Source organism: Melanaphis sacchari, unplaced genomic scaffold (genome assembly GCF_002803265.2).
Source record: "Melanaphis sacchari strain LSU unplaced genomic scaffold, SCAv2.0 Contig10_pilon_pilon, whole genome shotgun sequence".
NCBI classification, from domain to species: Eukaryota; Metazoa; Arthropoda; class Insecta; order Hemiptera; family Aphididae; genus Melanaphis; species Melanaphis sacchari.
The window spans coordinates 3,891,328-3,912,015 of record NW_020270420.1 but is presented as its reverse complement, the minus strand read 5'-3'; the positions used below and the strand labels follow the sequence as shown (position 1 = coordinate 3,912,015).

The 20,688-nt window shown below is 34.4% G+C and overlaps 2 protein-coding genes across 6 annotated transcripts in view; one reads left to right on the top strand and one right to left on the bottom strand.

Annotated features, from left to right (window-relative positions):
- The window catches only part of LOC112603497 (protein gustavus), a 55,275-nt gene extending 43,899 nt beyond the window's left edge, over positions 1-11,376 (top strand). For 3 of the 5 annotated variants that reach the window (XM_025352082.1, XM_025352081.1, XM_025352080.1), the window contains 5 exons: positions 7,852-8,144; positions 9,689-9,876; positions 9,992-10,322; positions 10,443-10,601; positions 10,689-10,828. In XM_025352082.1, coding sequence (XP_025207867.1) covers positions 7,852-8,144; positions 9,689-9,876; positions 9,992-10,322; positions 10,443-10,601; positions 10,689-10,828 — 1,111 coding nt within the window. Of the gene's footprint in view, positions 1-7,851; positions 8,145-9,688; positions 9,877-9,991; positions 10,323-10,442; positions 10,602-10,688 lie in introns of all 5 variants that reach the window. The other 2 variants (XM_025352083.1, XM_025352079.1) reach the window with 1 other exon arrangement.
- Positions 11,377-17,949: 6,573 nt separating this feature from the next.
- LOC112603597 (cytochrome c oxidase assembly protein COX11, mitochondrial) lies at positions 17,950-19,834 on the bottom strand. Its single transcript, XM_025352248.1, has 4 exons — positions 19,334-19,834; positions 19,104-19,259; positions 18,262-18,429; positions 17,950-18,201 (listed from the first exon to the last, which is right to left on the bottom strand). Exons 1-4 carry the CDS (start codon positions 19,541-19,543, stop codon positions 18,061-18,063), a joined length of 675 nt encoding a protein of 224 aa, XP_025208033.1. The 5' UTR covers positions 19,544-19,834; the 3' UTR covers positions 17,950-18,060.
- Between the last annotated feature and the right edge of the window lie 854 nt (positions 19,835-20,688).

Below are 20,688 nucleotides of genomic sequence, written 5' to 3'. Positions count from 1 at the left end.
TACTGGGTTTCTGGTCCGGGGTACGCACGCCATAACATAATATTATAATGACGGCATACAGGGTGTGCGCGCGTTCCGGACGGAAAAGAGATCGCGTGGACCAGATAAGTTTCCGCGTTGTATTGATAAAGCCGAAGCGAAGCTTTTGCGTTGGGGTGGCACTATCCCCATAGCAACACCCGTGCCCCCACTACGGTGCGTCAGTGCGCTCCTCGTGCAGCTCCCACTCGCCCCGTCTACCTAACACTACCCTATATAGTCGTTCTACTTTAGGGCGTGGCGCTCGCCATCGTAAAGTTACCCACTGCAATGCCGAAAAGCGCTGTATACGCGTATTTATACGACGATGGGGATTTATAAACCGACCGGATTTTCCGTGGCACCGTAGCGAACGACGGTTACAGAGGAACAGTGTATACATGCAGCGAACGTCGAGAGACAGAGACGGAGACGGAGTTTGTGTCGCACTACCCCGCGTCTTTTTTTGCGGGTCTGCGGATTTCGAATGCACGTACAGCGGGGCTGCTACGGTCGCTCTCTGCTTGGAAACTTTTAGTTCGTGTTGTTTCGGCTTTATCATCCGAATACGTCGTGTATGTGCACACTGCGAGCAAATAGATAACGCGCGCATACTGGCATAGAATTATCGTACCGCACCAACCGCGTGTGAATGAGTCGTAAAACTCTGGTTATCGTCATAATTCTATAATCCCGATAATTATTGTTTTAACGTTTTCCTTGTGTTTTTATTTCTACGTCAACGGATTATTTAAAACGAAAAAATAAATACAATACCATGCCTTCTCCTCACGCGCGCACCTACAACAACAACAATAATAATAAATATAATATAATATAATATTATGCACAACGTTACAAAAAATAATAATGTTATTATCGCAGCGTACATCGACGGAGTACGTATAGTAATAACTAATAAGTGGTGCGCATGTACGTTGTATATTATAAAACCACGAGCGCGTGTACGCAGAATTGTTTACCGACGCATGTCGATATGCGACGACCACGACAAACGCATACATAGTACACATTATAGTCATTATACACATACACAGCTGTTATACGTTTGTAATATTACTTCTAATAGTTTTTTTCCTTTCCTTTAACGCGAGACGCCTCTTGAAAACGGTCGACCGTTGTCGTCATGCCCCGTGTTATAATATTCATAATACATGGCTTGCATGACAATAGTGTAATATGTTATCTTTAATGATAATCCACTCGTTATGGGCGCCTCCTATTGGTTCTCGGAGATATGAAGTCGCCCAAAAAGTTGTCGAAGTTAACCATATATGGGTCTGTCGTTAGTTTACTATAGGTATACAAAGTGAAGGGTTTTTTTTTATTAGTAGTATAATTTTCATTTTTTATTATTATTTAATCGCCGCGTGCTTTATTTAAAAAAAAATCCTTGACGTTGGGCTATTACAAAAATAAAAATAATTTCAATGATCCGCACACTACACACACCGCCTACTCTTTGTTGACTTTCTCCGATTCGTCCTCTTTATTGTGTGTGTGTGCGTACTCGGCGCTACGATGTGTCGTCACAATAATATTACACACGCACAAAAGCGACGGCGAGCGTCCCACGTCCTCGGCTCGATACAAGCAAACCTCTCCTCTCACCGCGTGCGTTTGTAACAGAACTCCACTCAACTTTCACTCAATAAAAAATTTTAAAAAAAAAAATAATAAGAATTACGTTTCATGGTCGAGCGTTTTCAGAGCGGAACTTATGACGACAGGATTATGTAATTTTTGTGAAAATCTCTCTTCCACCCCTATCGGTTATCCAGCGGGTAAAATACGTGGTGACAAATACGTACGCGTCATCGTTTCGTTGTCGTGCGGTCAACGGCGATCGATAAAAATCGTAGTATTTATACATAATATCAATAATTATATACGACTATAGTATTATGTATGTAAAACAAATATCGTTATCGTTTCGACCAGCCTCGTGTTTGATATGTGTATAATACACCTACGCGCCCGTATGACCCCGCAATACTCGCGGAACGAGGAAGTAATGCGGTATTGTGTTATACTACCCACTTCAGCAGCCAGCAAATGTAGTATGAGCGCTGTGACTTGATACACACGATTGCGATGACGACATTACATTTGAAAAAACGTTTGTCGACGCTCGTTCTAAAATTGAATTAAATCGGGGTCGTCCTTAAACACTGTACAATACTATACAACTTATATTTTAAATTCGTTTTCTGCAGTGGCGTTTGGTCCGTCGTTTACATAGTAGAAATATTATTCGTTTCGTCCGTACAAGTCCTGCCGCCCGTCGTCCATGTATTATTATTATTATTATTATTATTATGTGTTATTACTACTCGGACCAAGCGGTGCATGTCCCCGTTTCCTAAGGATATAATAATATATAAAAATTTTTATAATATGCGTGTATAACGACTTCTGTCGCATATATTCCGCCATATGTCCGTCCGCCCGGATGTGTAATGTGTACGTGTGTTGCCGAGTATTCTGGTGTAATGTATTGCCATATTAATAAATATAATGAAAACTGGCGGTGCACCGGGCGAGTGTGTGAAACACGTGTGCTTCATCATAGTCAACCACTGCACTTCTCAGGTTTCCGAGTTCTCGTAAGTGTACGGTTTCTCTCTCGCGTACGCTATAATATTATGTTCTGTGTGTATGTGTGCCCTCTGTATAAATACCACTCAATCATCATGTAATAAATTATTATATTTGTGTGTCGTGTACCGTCGACGACAGAGATTATTATTATTTCACCGCTCGTTTTCAGCACTCGACGTCGTTTTTGTCGTTCGATAACTGACACAAGTTTTTTTTTTTTTAATATTTTTTTCATTCCAACGGCGGCGGCATACCTGTGGTGGGTACGTAGAATTTTACTCGTCTTCGTTGGCACAATATCGTTTTCTCGGCGTGCACTTCGCAGACCTCCCCGCTGTTCTCGTAAGCGTGTTAAACGCGATTTAGGACGCACTGGGAGAAAGTAAAAGTATTTTATTTTTATTATGATTACCATAACGCCAACCGGAGCATCCCGTTGTCGTCGTCTGTCGGCAATGAACCAGTTACGGGTGTAATATAACGGGAGAAAGCGGCTCGAATATAATACGTTACGTGAACGCACGTAACTATGAAATGTGTATGTGTGTGTGAGTGTACGCGTGTGTATGTATATATATATAATAAGCACCCGCGCGTTGTCGGTGCTCGAGCGGCGGCGAAAGGGCGCGCGGAACGTGGAAGGGGCCTCGCTCGCCGCCCCGTTCACTTTTTTGCAATGACACGATTTTGGCCGTAATGGATTTTCCACCGCCGCCCAGGCGTGTTAAAAACGAGAAAAAATTTTAAATCGCGCCGCCCGTAACAAGCGACGGTGGTTTTATTTTCAACGGAAAACCCGGCTATGAGAACCAGCTCGTCACGCTTTTTATGTTTTACTTTTCCGTCGAATACCGCGACGCCATACATATTATTAATTCCGTCATAACCGATTCCGCCTTTCCGGGACATAAAACGGTTGGATGGGGATTGCAGTATTTTTATTATTATTATAACTCTGTTGGTTTTATTTTCTGCTTTGTCCCGTCGAAACCACCTCGCTCCGGTGTTGCAACCAAATTCTCTTTCACGTTTCGGTCCAAATTTGAGTTTGGCGTAATTTCACATCGTCATCGTCGTCATCACAGAATTTGGTCGCCTATGCATTCAAACGCCTCTGTAGCCCCATATACAACGTTTACAAGACGTACATAATCTCTATAGGGTTTCGTTTTTAATTGCCCGCAGTCGTCGAATTTTAAACTCGAGCGACGTTCAATCGATAAGCGCTGTATTTTATTTAATCACAATATAGTACCATTGCTCTCTCATTAAAACGCGTCTCTGCTGCAGTTTAAACATAATAATATCATTATACAAGCGGCGGTTCCCCTCAAGCGTATGGTGCACACCGCCAAAAAAAAAGTTCCCGATTCCCCGGCGGGAATGAGTCACGCAGCGCACGAAAAGCGAACCCCGTGCTGCATACGCGCCGTGCGAATCAATACCGCGCACGCCAAGGACTTTTTTTGTGCCCATCTTCGCTCCCCCTCCTCCGGATAAAGTTAAACCCACGCCATCAGACGAAGCTGCGCCAACGGCAATCCTTTGCCACGCGCGTATATTATAACTATCGTGTATTTGTAGCGTACATTATTGTTGTACGCTGCTGCTGCTGTGTACGAACGCAAAAGCCGCGTGTCACGCACCCCTTTATCAGAATAGCGCACTTCCCCCGCCGCCTTTGACGCTGCTGCTGTTCAACGACCCCGCGTCAACGGCCTTCAGAGTTTGTTGTATATTCGATCCAATGATTCGAAATGCGCTCTGTAATAAAAATTCAGCCCCGATGGGTTTACTGCACATGTTTCCCGTCCGTTTAGAGGGTCTATCCGGATCTCCGCTATTCGCAATATATATATATTGTAATATAATGAAACTTCCATATTACAGTCTCCTCTCATGATGGGAAAAACAAAACAAAATTGTATACCACTATACGATACAGCAAGAATTTGTTAAATAGAATATTACTTTAATGAATTAATTAGGTTCTAATGTGGTTGTGATTCTCATTATGGTTTTTATAGCAACAAATTATATAATACCAACAATACCACCGTGTTCTGTGTAGTGTGTAGGCATACGCGTAATTATACAATATTCTATATATTTTAATAATTTATTTAACGTACTATTTTCAATTTCCTTATTTGATTGTTTATATTGTAGCCCGTGCAATACTAAATTTTAAATACTACAGCGTGCAATTCGGACACGGATAGATAGTTTCTATTATTCAATAATATATTAGTTTTGTTCTATAAGCTGCGCACAATTCGGATACAGCCCGACAACGATACGTAATCGTACGACTTCCAAAGCGGCCAGCGGAAACGCTATTTCTGCTATTTCCCGCCACTGTCATAGTGAAAACCGCAGAACAGAAAAATAAATTGAGAACCCCGTCTATACGTATCCCTCGATCAAATTTCGAGTTTATAACAACGAATTATGAACGAATTCTATAGAGTTTCGGTTCGTTTCGTCTGCGGACCGTGTATACTTTTGTGTGCGTGCATTGCGTATATTCAACTACGTCGCTTTCACTGGTTTTCACAACAGAGCCCGCTCGCGCCACCGCAACCGTCGTGAAATAAAAATATACCTATTAATGTACAACAATAAAAACTTAGACGGCGTCGCCGCTGTAATAGACTATAATATAGGCACATAGTAGGTATACGTTATTTATACAAGACCGTCTAAATGGGTGATTTAACTATGGCGATATTTTCGATTTTAAATAGAACGTACCTGTATTATATATACGGTTGGTGTTAGCTATTATATGTATGTACGGTGAAAATTCTGAAACAGAAAATGATATTCGATTTTCTGCAAATTTTAGTGCCGTTGTTTAGTGATAGTATACGTTTATTCAGTAATAGTACTTTGTGTTATGTCCTTGATGAATACGGCGCTTGTTATTTTTTGTAATGGTGATTTTTTTTACTTCTTTTCTGTACCTTCTAAACGTGTGCTAAACGTACCTCGGGCCTCTACTTACCACCTGCCCAGCTAGTATATTATACATACGATAGGAATATTATTTACAAATTTTAGAAATGGAAAGTTGATCGTTTTCAGTGCATAATATAATAATTAACGTAATATATTTATAATTGAAGATTACATTTTTATTTTTTGATCGTCAGCTGCTGCATAACGGCAGCCGCTGCAGTGACGGCCTCGACACGTGTCCGAGGACACTGCGAATATTCGACAAATTACGTTAGAACGTCCCGGTGGTGGTCCCCTTTAATTTCGCATTATTTTCAAGTGTAAATGTTAAGCCAATTTTGTTGATTATATCGTTGGTTATATAAATACACTGATACTACCTATGTAATGTACTGTGCAAACGCGAATTTACACATTTTTTTGTGTCCTCCAGGACATTCAAGGATGTGCCCTCGACGGGCACGCGGCTTAATGTTCACGTATTTACCGATGGCGTTTAAAACAATGATATGACTTGTGTTTGCGTATTATTATTAGTATTATGACCAATGAGTGAATTATCGTTTTCAATGTTATCTGAATCTAAAATCAGGTCAATAGCGATGTAATTACTGCGGTGGTGGACGTGTGAGGTATTGAGGTGTTGTGTACGTGGTTCAAGTAGTGCACTACGACCGGCGCAGCCCGTGCCCAGAGTTTATTTGTTTATTAGATACATTATTTTTGTACATTTTGTATGACATAAAAAGTTGGACAAGTTGATACGAGAATGAAAATCGATCAACGTTTGATTACTATAGTATAGTTATTTTGTCGTCATTGAGATCCCGCTGCAGCAGTAATAGCGTTCCAATGGAGAAGAATGTTATTGTTATTAATTATTTTCCTTGTAGCTATTAATTTTTTCATTTTCGCCAACAATAATATTTGTAAACAATATTGAAATATTGAATGTAATGCACAACGTTATCCATAACGTTTGACCTCGAAGGGTGTATAAAATCGATTTATTTTCGTATCCAATCTTTGATTATTGTACCTTGACTTTGAAACTGTTGTATTTTTTAGTAATATAATTTTTATATATTTAATATTGTTGTTACGGCCATCTGTGTGTGTGTGTGTGTGTGTGTTTTGTTTATGGAACGTTAAAGTTCAGTATATAATAACATAACGTCTGTATTGTAGTTGACGTAATGACTAAAGATAAAGGTATGATATTATTATACGCATTTATCAAACGCCAAGGCGCATACGCACGCTATCGTTCAAACAAATAAATGTTTTAAGTCTATAAAAACGAGAAAAACTCGTGCAACTACTTGTATTCTTTTACCCATTGACGCAGAATAATAAAATGCTCATTTTTACAAAAAAAAAAAAACAACTGCCTGTTTGTTCTTCTACAGCGATTAGCATTGTTTAACATCTATCGCATAATTAAAATGTTGTGAAGAATCTATTTCTTACAGATTTGTACCTACAATGAAGTCATATTTATTATATCGTACTATAAACTATATATTTAATCGTACTTGTCCTCGAATAATCATAACTATCAATAAAAATTTCTTAGACACCAAAAAATCAAAGCGTTTTGTACGTATTTTCTGGAAATCTATGCTTAGGAAGATATTTTTTTATAGTTATAAATTCAAGGGGAAAAAATAAAAATTTAAGAAATAGTGTTGTTTATTTTTACACTGAAAACTGAAATAAATCTAAATTATTTTACTTTATTGTAATTATGTAATTCTCTTTAAAATACATTTTATAATTAGATTTCAATTTTCTTAATTATTATTATGTCATAAATATTCCGATTTGCTAAATATATGTTAATTGCCGCGATAACGTTAAGTACAGTCATTTACTTAGCGCGTCAATATAATTGATTTACAGTGTTTCCATTCCTTCTGACGTCTAATGACGAATTATGTATTTGTTACATTAGTTAAGTGTGTTGAATGTTGATAGAATATGATTTTGAAGACTTTTAAAGCCGTACCTACGCTTATATGCATATTATTGTAATCAAGCATTACCAACAGCGATCTACAACGGTGTACTCGATATTAATATTTTGTCACGTTAGGTTGAACATAAATATATAAATGTAAAATCGTTACGTCGCTACAGACACATACGTTTCTCGTGTACCTACCTACTTATAGATTATAGACGATACCCGACGAGTCAACCTATGAGACTTACTTTTCATTAACAATTTTCCTTTTTTTACTTTTCCAGACTGAAGGGCACCGGTGGCAGTGCTCTGGGTGGTGCGAGCAGCGCGTTAGTAGGCACCAGCGGCAATTTAGGCGCGGCAGCAGCCGCTGCTGTGCTTAGCGGCGGTAGCAGTCGCGTTACGTCGTCGGGCGTTGAGCTCAGGGAGCTCAGGCGCCACAACTACAAGGCTTCCGTGTCGGTGCTGTCGCACCTGAACAAAGGCAACGCCGCTTCGCCATACGTCAGCATCGGAGGAGGACACCGACAACGGACCAGAGCCCACCGGGCCATGAACATGGGCCAGAAAATATCTAGTGAGTATATCGTTCGTGTTCGCAAAGGCGTAGGCGTCTTTAGACGGAGAGTTGAGCTAGCGCTCGCTGCTGAGAACCGACCGCTCGACCCACACCGCCCACCCTTATCAACCCAAACCATCATAACGCTTAGGTTAGGTGTCTTCTCGACCACCGCTTTACAACAACAGCAAGTACGACAATAATAATACATCATCAGAATCATGTTTGCAGCGTTGTCCTTACGTCATCGCCGGTGACGACGAGACCGAGTTTAATTGACTTTTCGCCATTGACTTTTGTTTTTCGTTTCTCTCCCCCGGCTTCACAACAATTTTAGGCACACATGTAAAAACGTCCGGTCGTGACGCATTTAATTTTATTGTTTTTATCGTATATACGAATCCCGTGGACCTATATCACGGCCTATACAGCGATGCGAAGGGTGCGCCCGGAAAAAACTCGCCCCGCTGTCGTCGTCGTCCTGTCGCTCCCACCCTCCATAAAATCCGATTCGACGCTGCAGCCAATGTTTTGCCCGACCTCGTTCACAGTCCAAACACTCCGTCCGTCGGTCGTCGTCGAGTGTACGCGCGTGTAACGTCCGTCCGACCAGCGGTTTCAACACGCACGATGTGTATACAGAGCGTTCTAAAAATCGGTGATGCGCCTCGTGTAATAATCGATGCAGTCGTTTAGCCAGTCTGTTTGAAAAGGCCTCTTATCTAGTCGTTAACGCGCCGATTAAGACGATAATTTTATCTTGAAATATATTATAGTCGTGTCGTCCAAAAGTCGGCAAGCGATGGACTCGTAGATACGGAAAAACTAGTTTTCTTATCGGACGAGCCGGCGTAGTGACCTGCAGCGTTTCAACAATCGACCGTCACGGTGCATACCGCGCTCAAACCAGAGACACAATCGTTCTGCGACAGCCGTTGAATAAATAACTCTCGTTAAAATTTTAATACATTTTTTTAGAATCGACCGTTTTGCGCGTTCGCTCGGCAATAAACGCGAAATATATACGTGTGAGTATAGCGGACGCGCGTGCGTCGCTTTCGAAAGTTATCGGCGTACGTTTTTATCACCGCGTGTACAATTATTTCGGCGTATTCTTATTGTTATTATTATTTATTGTCATTGTTTTCGTTTCAAATATTATTCCATTTCGTTTATTGCCACACGCATTTTTATTATATAATTCACGAGACATGACCAACGGAACGGTGACACCCGCAGTCAGCGACAACTCCACCGCCATAGGTAAAAGTAAGTGAAACCACACTGTGGTTTGCGACAACGTGGTGTTCGATTCGAAATCGCGGATTTTTTTAACTGAGTAGTACAACCTCGTGGTGTTTGTCGTGTGCGTGCGTCAGTCGTTTTTGCCGAAAGGCGCGTCCGGTACGAAACGTTTTTACAACGTTAGTGAACTACGATGTCAACACCACTATACTCCCTCCCGTCAGCCATCCCTCTAACCACAATCAGTACTTGACTTATTGCTATATATTATACCTTTATGTATTTTATCTAATCGTTGTACACGTCGCTTGTTTCAGGTGGAGTTAAAACTGTTAGCCGCGAAAGTGCGCAACCGTACAAGCCCGTAGTACCCAGAGAGCTGGCCCAAGATTTTGCCCGTCCGGCCAGATTAGACATATTATTAGACATGCCGCCGGCGTCCAAAGAAATGCAAATCAAACATGGTTGGAACGCGGACGATAGGTCTCTAAACATATTTGTCAAGGTAATAATACGTTTGTTTATGTGTCCTTGTCGTAGTTTACTGTCTACCCCTCGCGATAATTATTCGCTTATCGCTGATGTCTTTTAATAATCGTGCTTTTGTCTTTCGTTTACAGGAAGAAGACAAACTGACATTCCACAGGCATCCGGTAGCCCAGAGTACTGATTGTATCAGAGGTAAGACTGGTTTGACCAAAGGTCTGCACGTGTGGGAAGTAAACTGGTCGACCAGGCAACGCGGCACGCACGCAGTGGTCGGCGTCGCGACACAAGATGCACCTCTACACTCTGTCGGTTACCAGAGTTTGGTGGGAAGTAACGACCAGTCATGGGGCTGGGATTTAGGGCGTAACAAATTGTACCACGATTCGAAAAGCTACGACGGCATCACGTATCCGGCCTTGCTCAAGCCCGACGAGACGTTCATAGTGCCAGATAAATTTTTAGGTACGTAATAAAACCTCTCATACGACGTTCGAGTAATTTTTTGTAGTTGTTCCACGCACTGCCGACGTCAGTTCCCGGGCAATAATTATTATTATAGCGTGCCTTTCCTTTTGTTTGCAGTTGTTTTGGATATGGACGAGGGTACACTATCCTTTGTCGTAGACGGCCAGTATTTGGGCGTAGCGTTTAGAGGCCTCAAGGGGCGGAAATTATTCCCAATTGTCAGCGCTGTTTGGGGTCACTGTGAAATTACGATGAAATACATCGGCGGACTAGATCGTAAGTATAGTGCCATTACAGCTCACCTAACTGTCTGCATGCAACGTCGCCGTATAATATTTTAATAAAATATCGTTTTTGTTACAGCTGAACCCTTACCGCTGATGGACCTATGTAGACGAGTCATTAGACAGCGAATCGGTAAACAATACCTAGAAGAACGCGTCATGGACTTGAACCTGCCGCAGTCTTTAAGCGTTTACTTATTATACCGGGATAGGAGATAACGGAGCCAGAAGTCGCACCGAAAATATTGATCAACAGATCTCAAACGTCGATCCGATTCCTCCCCTACTTATCTATCCTATTCCCTGCCCTGTCTAATCAACACCATCTCCTCGCCCGCCACTAATAACTCGTATCTCCTCTACCTCAGGCCAGTAACCGCGACGTTCGCTTAACTAGTCTCCCCCCTCGTGATCCCCTCGTTCAAGTTTCCCTTAGTAACACCCTTACCCCACCCACCCATGTAAATAATACTCGATGCAAACGCCCCAACCCTATCCCATTTAAATTACACAAACACGAAACTTTAAGTAACGACTGATGTATCAAGTGTCAAGATAGTTTTTTTTTAATATATTAATTAATTTAAGGTTTAGGAAAAAAAATCGAAGATAAACTTTTGTACAAAGTCCATAAAATGCCTATTCGGTATTATTAAAGAAAGAAATTAAGCGCGCAACATAAATACCGCGTATAATTTTCAACTTGTGAATTATATATTTTTTTTTTATTATTATTATTATTATTATTATTATTATTAAAATTAATTTCTATCCTGGTTTACTTGTACTATATAATTATACGCGCGTGCTAAGGACAATGAAATCTTTTTTTTTACCAGTTTGACTAATTATTTGTATATAACTACAAGTTACATGTTTTTTCCTCGTCATTGTTTTTATATCACAAATAAATTATGTTTTGTAACTGAAATGTTCTTGGTATATTATATTCGGAAACTGTTTATTATTATATTATTATTATCTTTTTTTTTTTTTTTTTTTTTGTAGTAACGAATCTATAACTACACTTTCTTTATGCGAGTTAAAATAGTTTTTCATTTATTATTATTTTTTTTTAGTTGTTTAATAGAAGATAATACAAATGTTATTGTTTTGCAAAATTTTCTCTGGCAGAACATTCAACATCACTTAATTGTTCTGTTGATGAAAGCGATATAATGAAAAGACATTTAAAATTAAACATACATTTAAAAATGAAAAAAAAAAATAAATGTAGACTAATATTTAATTTATGTATCGAACGTTTGTAAATAAGTTAATACGTTTTGTTTATTTTAATTTTTATTATTTTTTTTCAACGATAAATTTGTTGGCTGACAGCAAAACTCGTTTTGTGATAGATACGACTTAAGTAAAATATAATATATATAAATATATATTTTTTTTTTACATTTCAGTTTCTCGAAAAATAAAAATAAACCGATTGATTTGTAAATACATTTTTCCCCTGTGTAACTGTTTGAAACGTTAAGTACGAGACAATATATTCAAATATATAAAACAATATTTTCTAAGAAAAAATTTGCATTACAATATTGTTACCATATTATTAACGTTCAAGTATTACACAATTTTATGTTTTTTTTTTTTTTTTTTGAGTAAACATTTATTTGGGCACATGTTTTAGTTAAAATTTGTACGCGTTTGTTTAGCCAGTTGGCAGATTTTTGAGTGTTGATTTCTGCAGTTAATTATCTTCTTTTTTTTATTGAAAGAATGCAAAAACTAAAACAATAATTAGCCTTGAATGTATATTTTGTAAAAGATAATTTCGGAAAATGTGCAAAAGGTTTTTATTATTATTATTATTATTATTATTATTATTATTATTATCAATTATATTATACTTGTCAAGAAGTGTTACTGTCAAGTAAACTAATTAATATCATGAAAGTGTGTTTTGCATTTGTTTTGTTGTCGGTCTATATTCTATATACCAACAAAAATTACCTTTTGACCCTTTATCATTACTTTATTTTAAAACATTTTAAGTGTCATGTCTCATCATACCTGAGTTACTATGAGTTTTAAGTGAATAATAATACTTTATAATGAATAATAATAACTTATTTTATTGTAATTGATAAAACGATGAAATTACCTTACAAATATTCATTTATCAATGTTCATTTTTAAATGTGGAAAAATAACCTGTATTTTGTGGCATTTGAGAGTATATATTATAATAATATTTTCTAAAATACCTAACAAATATTGTTTATTTTATCATGTGCAATATTTTTTATTTTCTACCAATATTTGAGGCTAAAAAGTGTTAGGTGTTATTGTTTAAATTCTATATTATATTATGTACTTAAAGTGATAAAATTGAACAAGTTTTTAGTAGGGTTAAGTTTACCTTATGAATAAACATTTTTAACTTAATAAATTTGTTGAATTAAAATTAAAAGCATAAACTCAGCATATTTCAGTTTAATGTTGATACAATAATAAAATTAACGGTTGTTACTTAGAACACTCAATACCAGTTAATCTAAACTCCGACAAAATGTATAATTGAATGTGATTTAAGATTAATATCCTTATTCATGTTTAATATTTCACAAAATAAGTTAATATCGCCAAACTTGTATTCATACAAAGTAAACAAGATTTTCAGTTATAAATAAACGGTTTACTAAATAATTAATAATATTTTATACATTAATAATGATTTTGTATAATCTTATCCATCTCTAGTTTATGTATTGAAATATATAATAATAAATTACTCAAAAAATAAAATGCTTTTCATAAATGTTGCTCATCTAAGTCCAAGACAGATAATAACTTAACACACACTTGTTGAGTAAATAAAAATGTCAATGCATTATTTGATGATTGTTATTTTATTCAAAGTTTTTCTATTTTTAATATTTGAAAGTAATACAAGAACATTAAACTTTGTGAGAAATTTAATGGATAATTTATCTACTGAAACTTTATAGCCCTGCGAAAGAACATGCCAATATGTTTCTTTTTCAATGTTTTGGACGTCACTATTAAGAGTAAACTACTAAATAACTAAGTATCAAGTAATAACTTACGAACCAAAAGAATAGACAAAATTAATTTTGTCGTGCTTAAGTTCGTACCGAATTTTACTTTACCATTAGGTAGGTTAGATTCGTTCTCTCGCTCAATTTTCTATCTCAGTCGGTGTCATGAAAAATCGTGGTAGTAACCACTAATTAAAAAATACAGTCTTATTAAATTAGTTTACAGTAAAATCACCCATTATAAAAACTGTAGAGGAAAATTGTATCTAGGATAGTATAGACCCTGCAAGTTTTTATAATTTTATCAATTAGTTGGATAATTAAAGCAATAAAAAGAAAAAAAATCATAAAATTATTTTTTACGATTTGTGTCATGTATATATTTTTACTGTAAAACCCTTGAGTAAGCCGGATCATTAGAAGTACATGAGCACGTAGCCTACTTTGAAAAATTAATGTTTTTTTCCTCAAAAGCGTATTTTTATAATTATAAAAGTACCTACTAACAATTGTGTATTTTTCACTTAACATGTCCTTTTAGTCTTAATATCGAAATGTGGATTGTGATTTATTCATTCTTTTTTTTCTGCTTTAATCGTTGAATCAAAATATTCAATCATAAACTCATGTTTATTTTATTTTTTTCATTTTTTTAATATAAGTTAAACTGTGTATATTGATATTAAAATAATAAAAACGCTACGGTACAAAATTGTATACAGCTGACAAAGTCGTGTAAACATCAAAATCAGTTTTATGTCCTGATAAATAAAGAGGAATAAAATTTCAATTTTCATACTTAATAATTAAATAATATTTTTATACATAATATGTATGTGCAGTGTTTGTATATTAAAAATGCCTTTTTATACGTTAAATGATAAGCTGAGATATATTATGTTCAAAATCGTAACGTTCCATAACTAATTTCAAATCTTACACACGCAGTTGGTCGGGTCCGTACACAGGCCTGTCGTATTTCTACCTCATACGCCGTTCGCCGAGTATAGGATTTGTCTCTCGACAGCTTTTTCCATAATCGCAGTAATGATTACCTAGTGCTATTCCTTGGGTATCGGTTTTTATGTATAGTTCCCCATCAGGCATCACGTACGTAAAGCAGGAACTCTCCTTGACGATTTTATGTCTGTATAAACTATAATTATTACTAGGTATGGGCAAAATAAATAAATTAAATGATTCGACACATTTGAATCGATACACGAAAACTATTCGTTCATTGACTCACATTTAATGCACTACTTGAACTAAATCGAAATCCAATTGTTGATCCAAAGAATCACGAACGAAGATTGAATTATATAGATTCATTTTATTCGTTTATTATCTTTGTGATAAAATAATGAAATAATGATCAATGATCATATATTATCATTTATCACTATTTTTTAACTTATAATTTCAACGTATAATATTGAATAATAATACATATCTATAGTTAGATCATTTTAAATATGTGTACTATCATACTGGCAGAGTGATGATCCGATTGTTGAAAGTGTTACCTTAAATTATTTGTGAACATATTGTACGGATATGTCTCTTTGCTCCACACAAACATCTAAAGTAGGGGTCGGCAACCTTTTTAACCACACGGGCCATTTTTTTTTTTCAATTGTTCATCAAGGGCCACATTAAAAAAAAAAAAAAATTACATATTATGATATAATACTTATAATTGTATTGCTATTATGAAACGGTTAGATTAGATTTTATTTATAAAGGAAAAAGAATTATATAATATTGAAAATTATATGAAAAATGTTATTGAACAAAAGTAAAACACAAAAATTAACCACCTTTGTGTTGGCCATTAAAAATTGCTTTGCGGGCCGCGGATTGCCGACTCCTGATCTAAAGTATAAAATGACGAAATATTTACTACGGTAATAATTTATTACCTAGGCACCATATTGTTTGGTGGTTCCGGTCGTTTCATATAGGTTCTATTCGATCGGTATACGTTTTGATTGCGTGTAATATCTTGCGATCGTCGGCTATACCGTTATTACGTTAAATCACGATATCGGTAGTTTTATAAGTGAAGGGCAGAGGGTTTCGTAAATTTCCGGGGATTTTCAAGTAAGGCTTTACGCGTCTCTTCGCGCCACGCAACATGCCAATCAAACTTACTGACCGCGAGGAAATCGGCAACGGCGCGTAATTTTCGCGTTTAGGATAGCTGGTCTGTACACAGATAACCGAAGGCGACTGTGGGAGACTCGCTCGAGGGCTCCGGAAATAATCCATGAACACCATTCGCGAATATTGTACGACGTGACTTAACGTGAACCCGGCGGGTTTAGGTACCTATAATGGTATTATGTGAAAGCGTCGAATTATCAGCTGGTAATTTATTACGATCGACCGAACCGGCTCCGTGAATCCGAGACCGTCGAACATCTCTCCGACGTCCGTAATTATCAATGTATATGGTCGACTTGATGCTGGCCGTGAATTTCTGTAACGTACAAATATATAAAATTTAATACACAATCGTTCTGTTGTGGTCAGGCGAATGATATTACCTCCGATGAAGACAAATTATGTATTTATTTTCGTTTTCTTGTAGGTACTGTACACATCTATATAATTTATAATATAAGGAGTTATACCATTTACAAATATATCTTCCATAAGCATTGTTAGGGGGTTTAGCCCCCTACCCTAAATGTAGATGAAGCCCCCATGATTCGGTACATGTCTACCTCTAAGAGGACTAAAGCCCCCCCACCAAAAAAAAAAAAAAAAATTGACCACTCAAAGGCGGCTATGATATCTTCACAACGAAAAATTAACTATTTAATCAATTGAATTAATTTTCGAGTGTATAGTCGTCTTGTATAATATCATTTTTCAACAAACCTAGTTTAAATTTGGCTTTTATTTATTCAATTTTAGAACTAAACTTTAAGGTACCTATTCGATATAATATTACTATTGACATTTAAAAACGTGTAATACAAATGTAATATTGTTGAAGACAAATTTGCTATTCTATCTATTTTCAATATTGTGTTGATACTGTCATGAGACCACATTTAAAATGGCTCGAATTAAAATTTAAAAATATAATATAAACCATTTTAATTTTTCTCAAAACATCATTAAAATTGCCTATATAAGCCCTTGAAAATTGAATATCTTTAATCTAAAAAGAACGCTTCACTCTCTCGAGTTGTCTTATGCTACATTGCTATCTTCGTAATACAAACACACAAGGCAAATATGTATTTAGCAGTGGCGTACGCAGAATTATTCGTTTATGAGGGGGTTAGCATTTATATACATATATGTGGATAAAATTTTTTTGTTAATTGTAATATTCCATAAAATAAATCATTATACATGTTTTACTTATGGGGGGAGGGGGCTAAACCCCCCCGTCAGTACACCACTGATATTCAGTAAAACCACTTTTGCGTGATTAGCTTTAAAATCAAAGTGAATTAAGCTTATTATTTTCAGTTAAAAATTGAGCAACTGCATAATTGTAATAATTGGAGGCTGGCTTTAATGTATTATTTACGTTTGAAGATGGACCCAACTTCATTTTTACAAATTCATATTGAAATTTTTCTGATCAAACTCAAATTTATAGAAATAATTTTTCATTCTAACTTTAAATATTTTTAATATTTAAACTTAAAATTTATTTTATTAATCCATTTTAGTTTTTAGTAAAATTATAATTTGTTTTTACCCCAAAAAAAGTTTGATTTTTAATTAATGTTCTTAGTTAATAATTTCATGTAAATTATATTCATAAAGGTATAAATATCAAACTTGATTTCTCTCTAATTGTTCAAATTCCAGAATTAATTTTTTACAAACTTTCAACTATTCAATGTGTTTAAGGATCCATTCCTTCTTATACCTATTAATTAAAAGTAATATTAATTTGTATAAAATACTTGTTAAAAGCCTAATTTATTGTATGACACGGAATCTCAGAAATCTGCAATATTTTATTTCAATTTAAACATACATGTCATTGCAAATACCAATAAAATACAAGACATGTTCTAAAACTATGGTAGTCTACCTCAATAATTAACTATTCTCGTCAAATCTTATTCTTTCATTTGAAGATACCTATTTTTATCAAAAATTTTTACTTTTACTAGGTGATAGTAATTAGACTCTTTAATTGTCAAATATAATCAGTAGTTATAATTTAAACTACTTTGATCAGGTCCTATTGTCAATACTAAATGCTTATTTTTTCAATATGTAGAAATTGATATAACCTGAAATATAGTTTTAACTGTTTTGAGCTTTAAAACATTTTATAAAATATATATTATACATTTTTTTTTTTTATACCAAACAAGTAAAACTAAAGCGTATAAACAATTGTATTAACAATATTTACTAACAAAATCATAAATATGATAAATATGTGTAGTATCAGTGTTTGAAAATATTTGATAAATCCATGCCTTGTTTGGCTTCAAAGAATGTATAGGACAGTGTTATATCATCAATGTTCTCCATTTTTGGATCAGTTGTATACTCGGGATCAATAAAAAAAAATACTGGCATATCAACCTGAAAAATTTAAAAATCACAATTAATCCTGTTGTTATACTATAAACAACTTAATTATACTTCTTCATTTGGATTTAATTGTTGTTCTTCAAAACAAAAACATTGTATTTTATTAAAATATTGTCCTGCTTCAAAAGGCACAACATTGTAGGTGCTGATACCTGTAATTGGCTTATCTAATGGATTTTTAGCTGTATAGAATGCTAATGCAGTTTCACCTGGTGCTACCTAATATAAACATAAAAAATATTAAGTTTTTAATAATAAAAATAAAAATGTAAATTTTTATCCTTTTCAATAAAGTTTAAGTTCAAATTAAAATTAAATCAATTTATTATTAAATTGTAATAATATTTATTTGTGTATTCTAATTTAAAGATCATAATTAAAAATTAAAATAGAAATGGAAATATTAAAAAAAGTGTAGTTTGATAATGCCCAATGTGGATAGGCCAAACATCCAACTATTAAACTAAAATTAAAATGTTACAATAATTGTAATCATCATTTCAACTTGTTCAATAAAAATACATGAGCTATATTTAAAAAAATATAATTGTGTGTTAGACATTCATTATTCACCTATCGCTTAACATACTAGGTGTCTTTCTACACTAGACGACTTTTAATCAAATAATCATATTTACACTTTAAACATCAATCTGGCAACAAGTAAATTGTATAAAAAATAAATGGATAAATGCCACGTTTTCATTTAAAAGTTAATATTAATTATTATGATAAAAATCTATGGTTTTAAATATCAAATTGATAAAAAATAAAGTAGTTGTGATTTTACAAAATATAAAATGTATTAATTATTAACTAACTGAATTATTTATCATTATATTGGTTACAATTTATTTGGATTATTAATGCTCTATTAAGCTTAATGTTATTACTCTGATTTCATTCTGAAGAGGTTTAAAGCTCCATTGCATACTGGACGATGTATCAGCAGTGAAATGAACTTTAATCTCTCGGTTTCTATTAGGCTTCATTGTTTCTACTTTAGAATCTTCTATATTATGATTAAGTGTTCCACCATAACTGAATGCCTATAAATGGATCTACATTGTAGTGACTTATTAAATTAATGTACACATAATCAAAAAATAATGAACATGCTCACCTGACAAAACATTTTGTACAATGGCACAGCCGCATAACTTAGGCCGACCGTTAATACTCCTAATGAAGAAAGATAATATACAGTAGAACGTATTCTCTTTTTTTGTTCACTGTTTGTACTAGAATTGTGTATATATTTGTTGAACATAGAGTTTGGAGAACAATGCAAGCCACACATGGGTCGCACTTTAGTAAGTGCTTTGAACAACATTTTTTTTACCTGTTCTAACGCCTTGAGCAAAAAATCATAGTATTTCTACGGTTTTTCTAATAGAATAACATCTAATCGATTTTTAATTATTATTTTATTATGTAAGTACTAAAGTTATGGTATAGAAATATATATGTACTCAACAATCACTAAATTGTAACTGATGAAATATTTATCACTATTATTCATTATAGAGTAGTATTACAACACAAGGCATAAATATTAATTTGGTATGATTGTAGCATAATTAATAAATTTGTTCTTTTTAATTTTAGATGTATATGGTAAATTTGTAACTAGTAAAATGAAAGTAAAATAATAAATTAGTAGATAGTTAATAAAAATTTTAATATTATATCATGTTTCTGCTATCATAGTTATTGAATATTATAAAAAAATAACCTTAAATCTTTATTATTGATAACAATGATAAGACAACAGAACAGATTAAATAATTTTTGGTAGATCTATGGCTATTTGCCATTTAGCAAGTTTTTAAATCTTTTTTTCACATGAGTAGTATTTCCTCTCAAAATTTAACATCAGAATGATTCAAATTAAGCTATAGTTAAATTTTTTATGATGAAAATAGTTTAAAAATTGTACAAACTAATGCTATATTATGACTAAACTTATATTATTTTCTTCTCGTTTTTTACTCAGTAATACTTTCTCAAAGAAAAAATATGAATAAAAATAGGTATCTACTTCAGTTTTTTAAATTGAATCATATGAGTAGAAAATACCTAGTAGAAAACTTACAGTATAGTAATCATATACATTTTTAATAGGATAAAAAAATGAATGTGAGAACAATGACCATCAAGTGTTAAATCCAAGTTACCTACTTTATAGACATATATTTTATAAAGTTCATCATTGCCTACAACTAATTTTACTATTTTTTTAATTGTGTCCTTTGCTGCTTTAATTAATTTTATCAATCAATAATGATATTGAATCAATGACAAAATCTTTTGGTTCCTTCTATTTATCTAGTTTATTTATTTACCCTTGTTAGTAGATGAAACTTGCTCATCTGGCTTTTAGTATAATAATTGCAACAGGTAATTCTTAATTCTTTGAAAACTTGAAATTTGTTAAATGATGTATAAAATATTTTTCTTTCAAAACCTAATAGTTTT

What these genes read in the sequence shown, in the direction of transcription:
- LOC112603597 (XM_025352248.1), bottom strand. Translation starts at nt 19,543, where the DNA reads ATGTTGTTCAAAGCACTTACTAAAGTGCGACCCATGTGTGGCTTGCAT. An exon ending in TGTACAAAATGTTTTGTCAG is followed by an intron (nt 19,260 to 19,333) that starts GTGAGCATGTTC and finishes ATCCATTTATAG; the next exon opens with GCATTCAGTTATGGTGGAAC. An exon ending in AATTAAATCCAAATGAAGAA is followed by an intron (nt 18,202 to 18,261) that starts GTATAATTAAGT and finishes TAAATTTTTCAG; the next exon opens with GTTGATATGCCAGTATTTTT.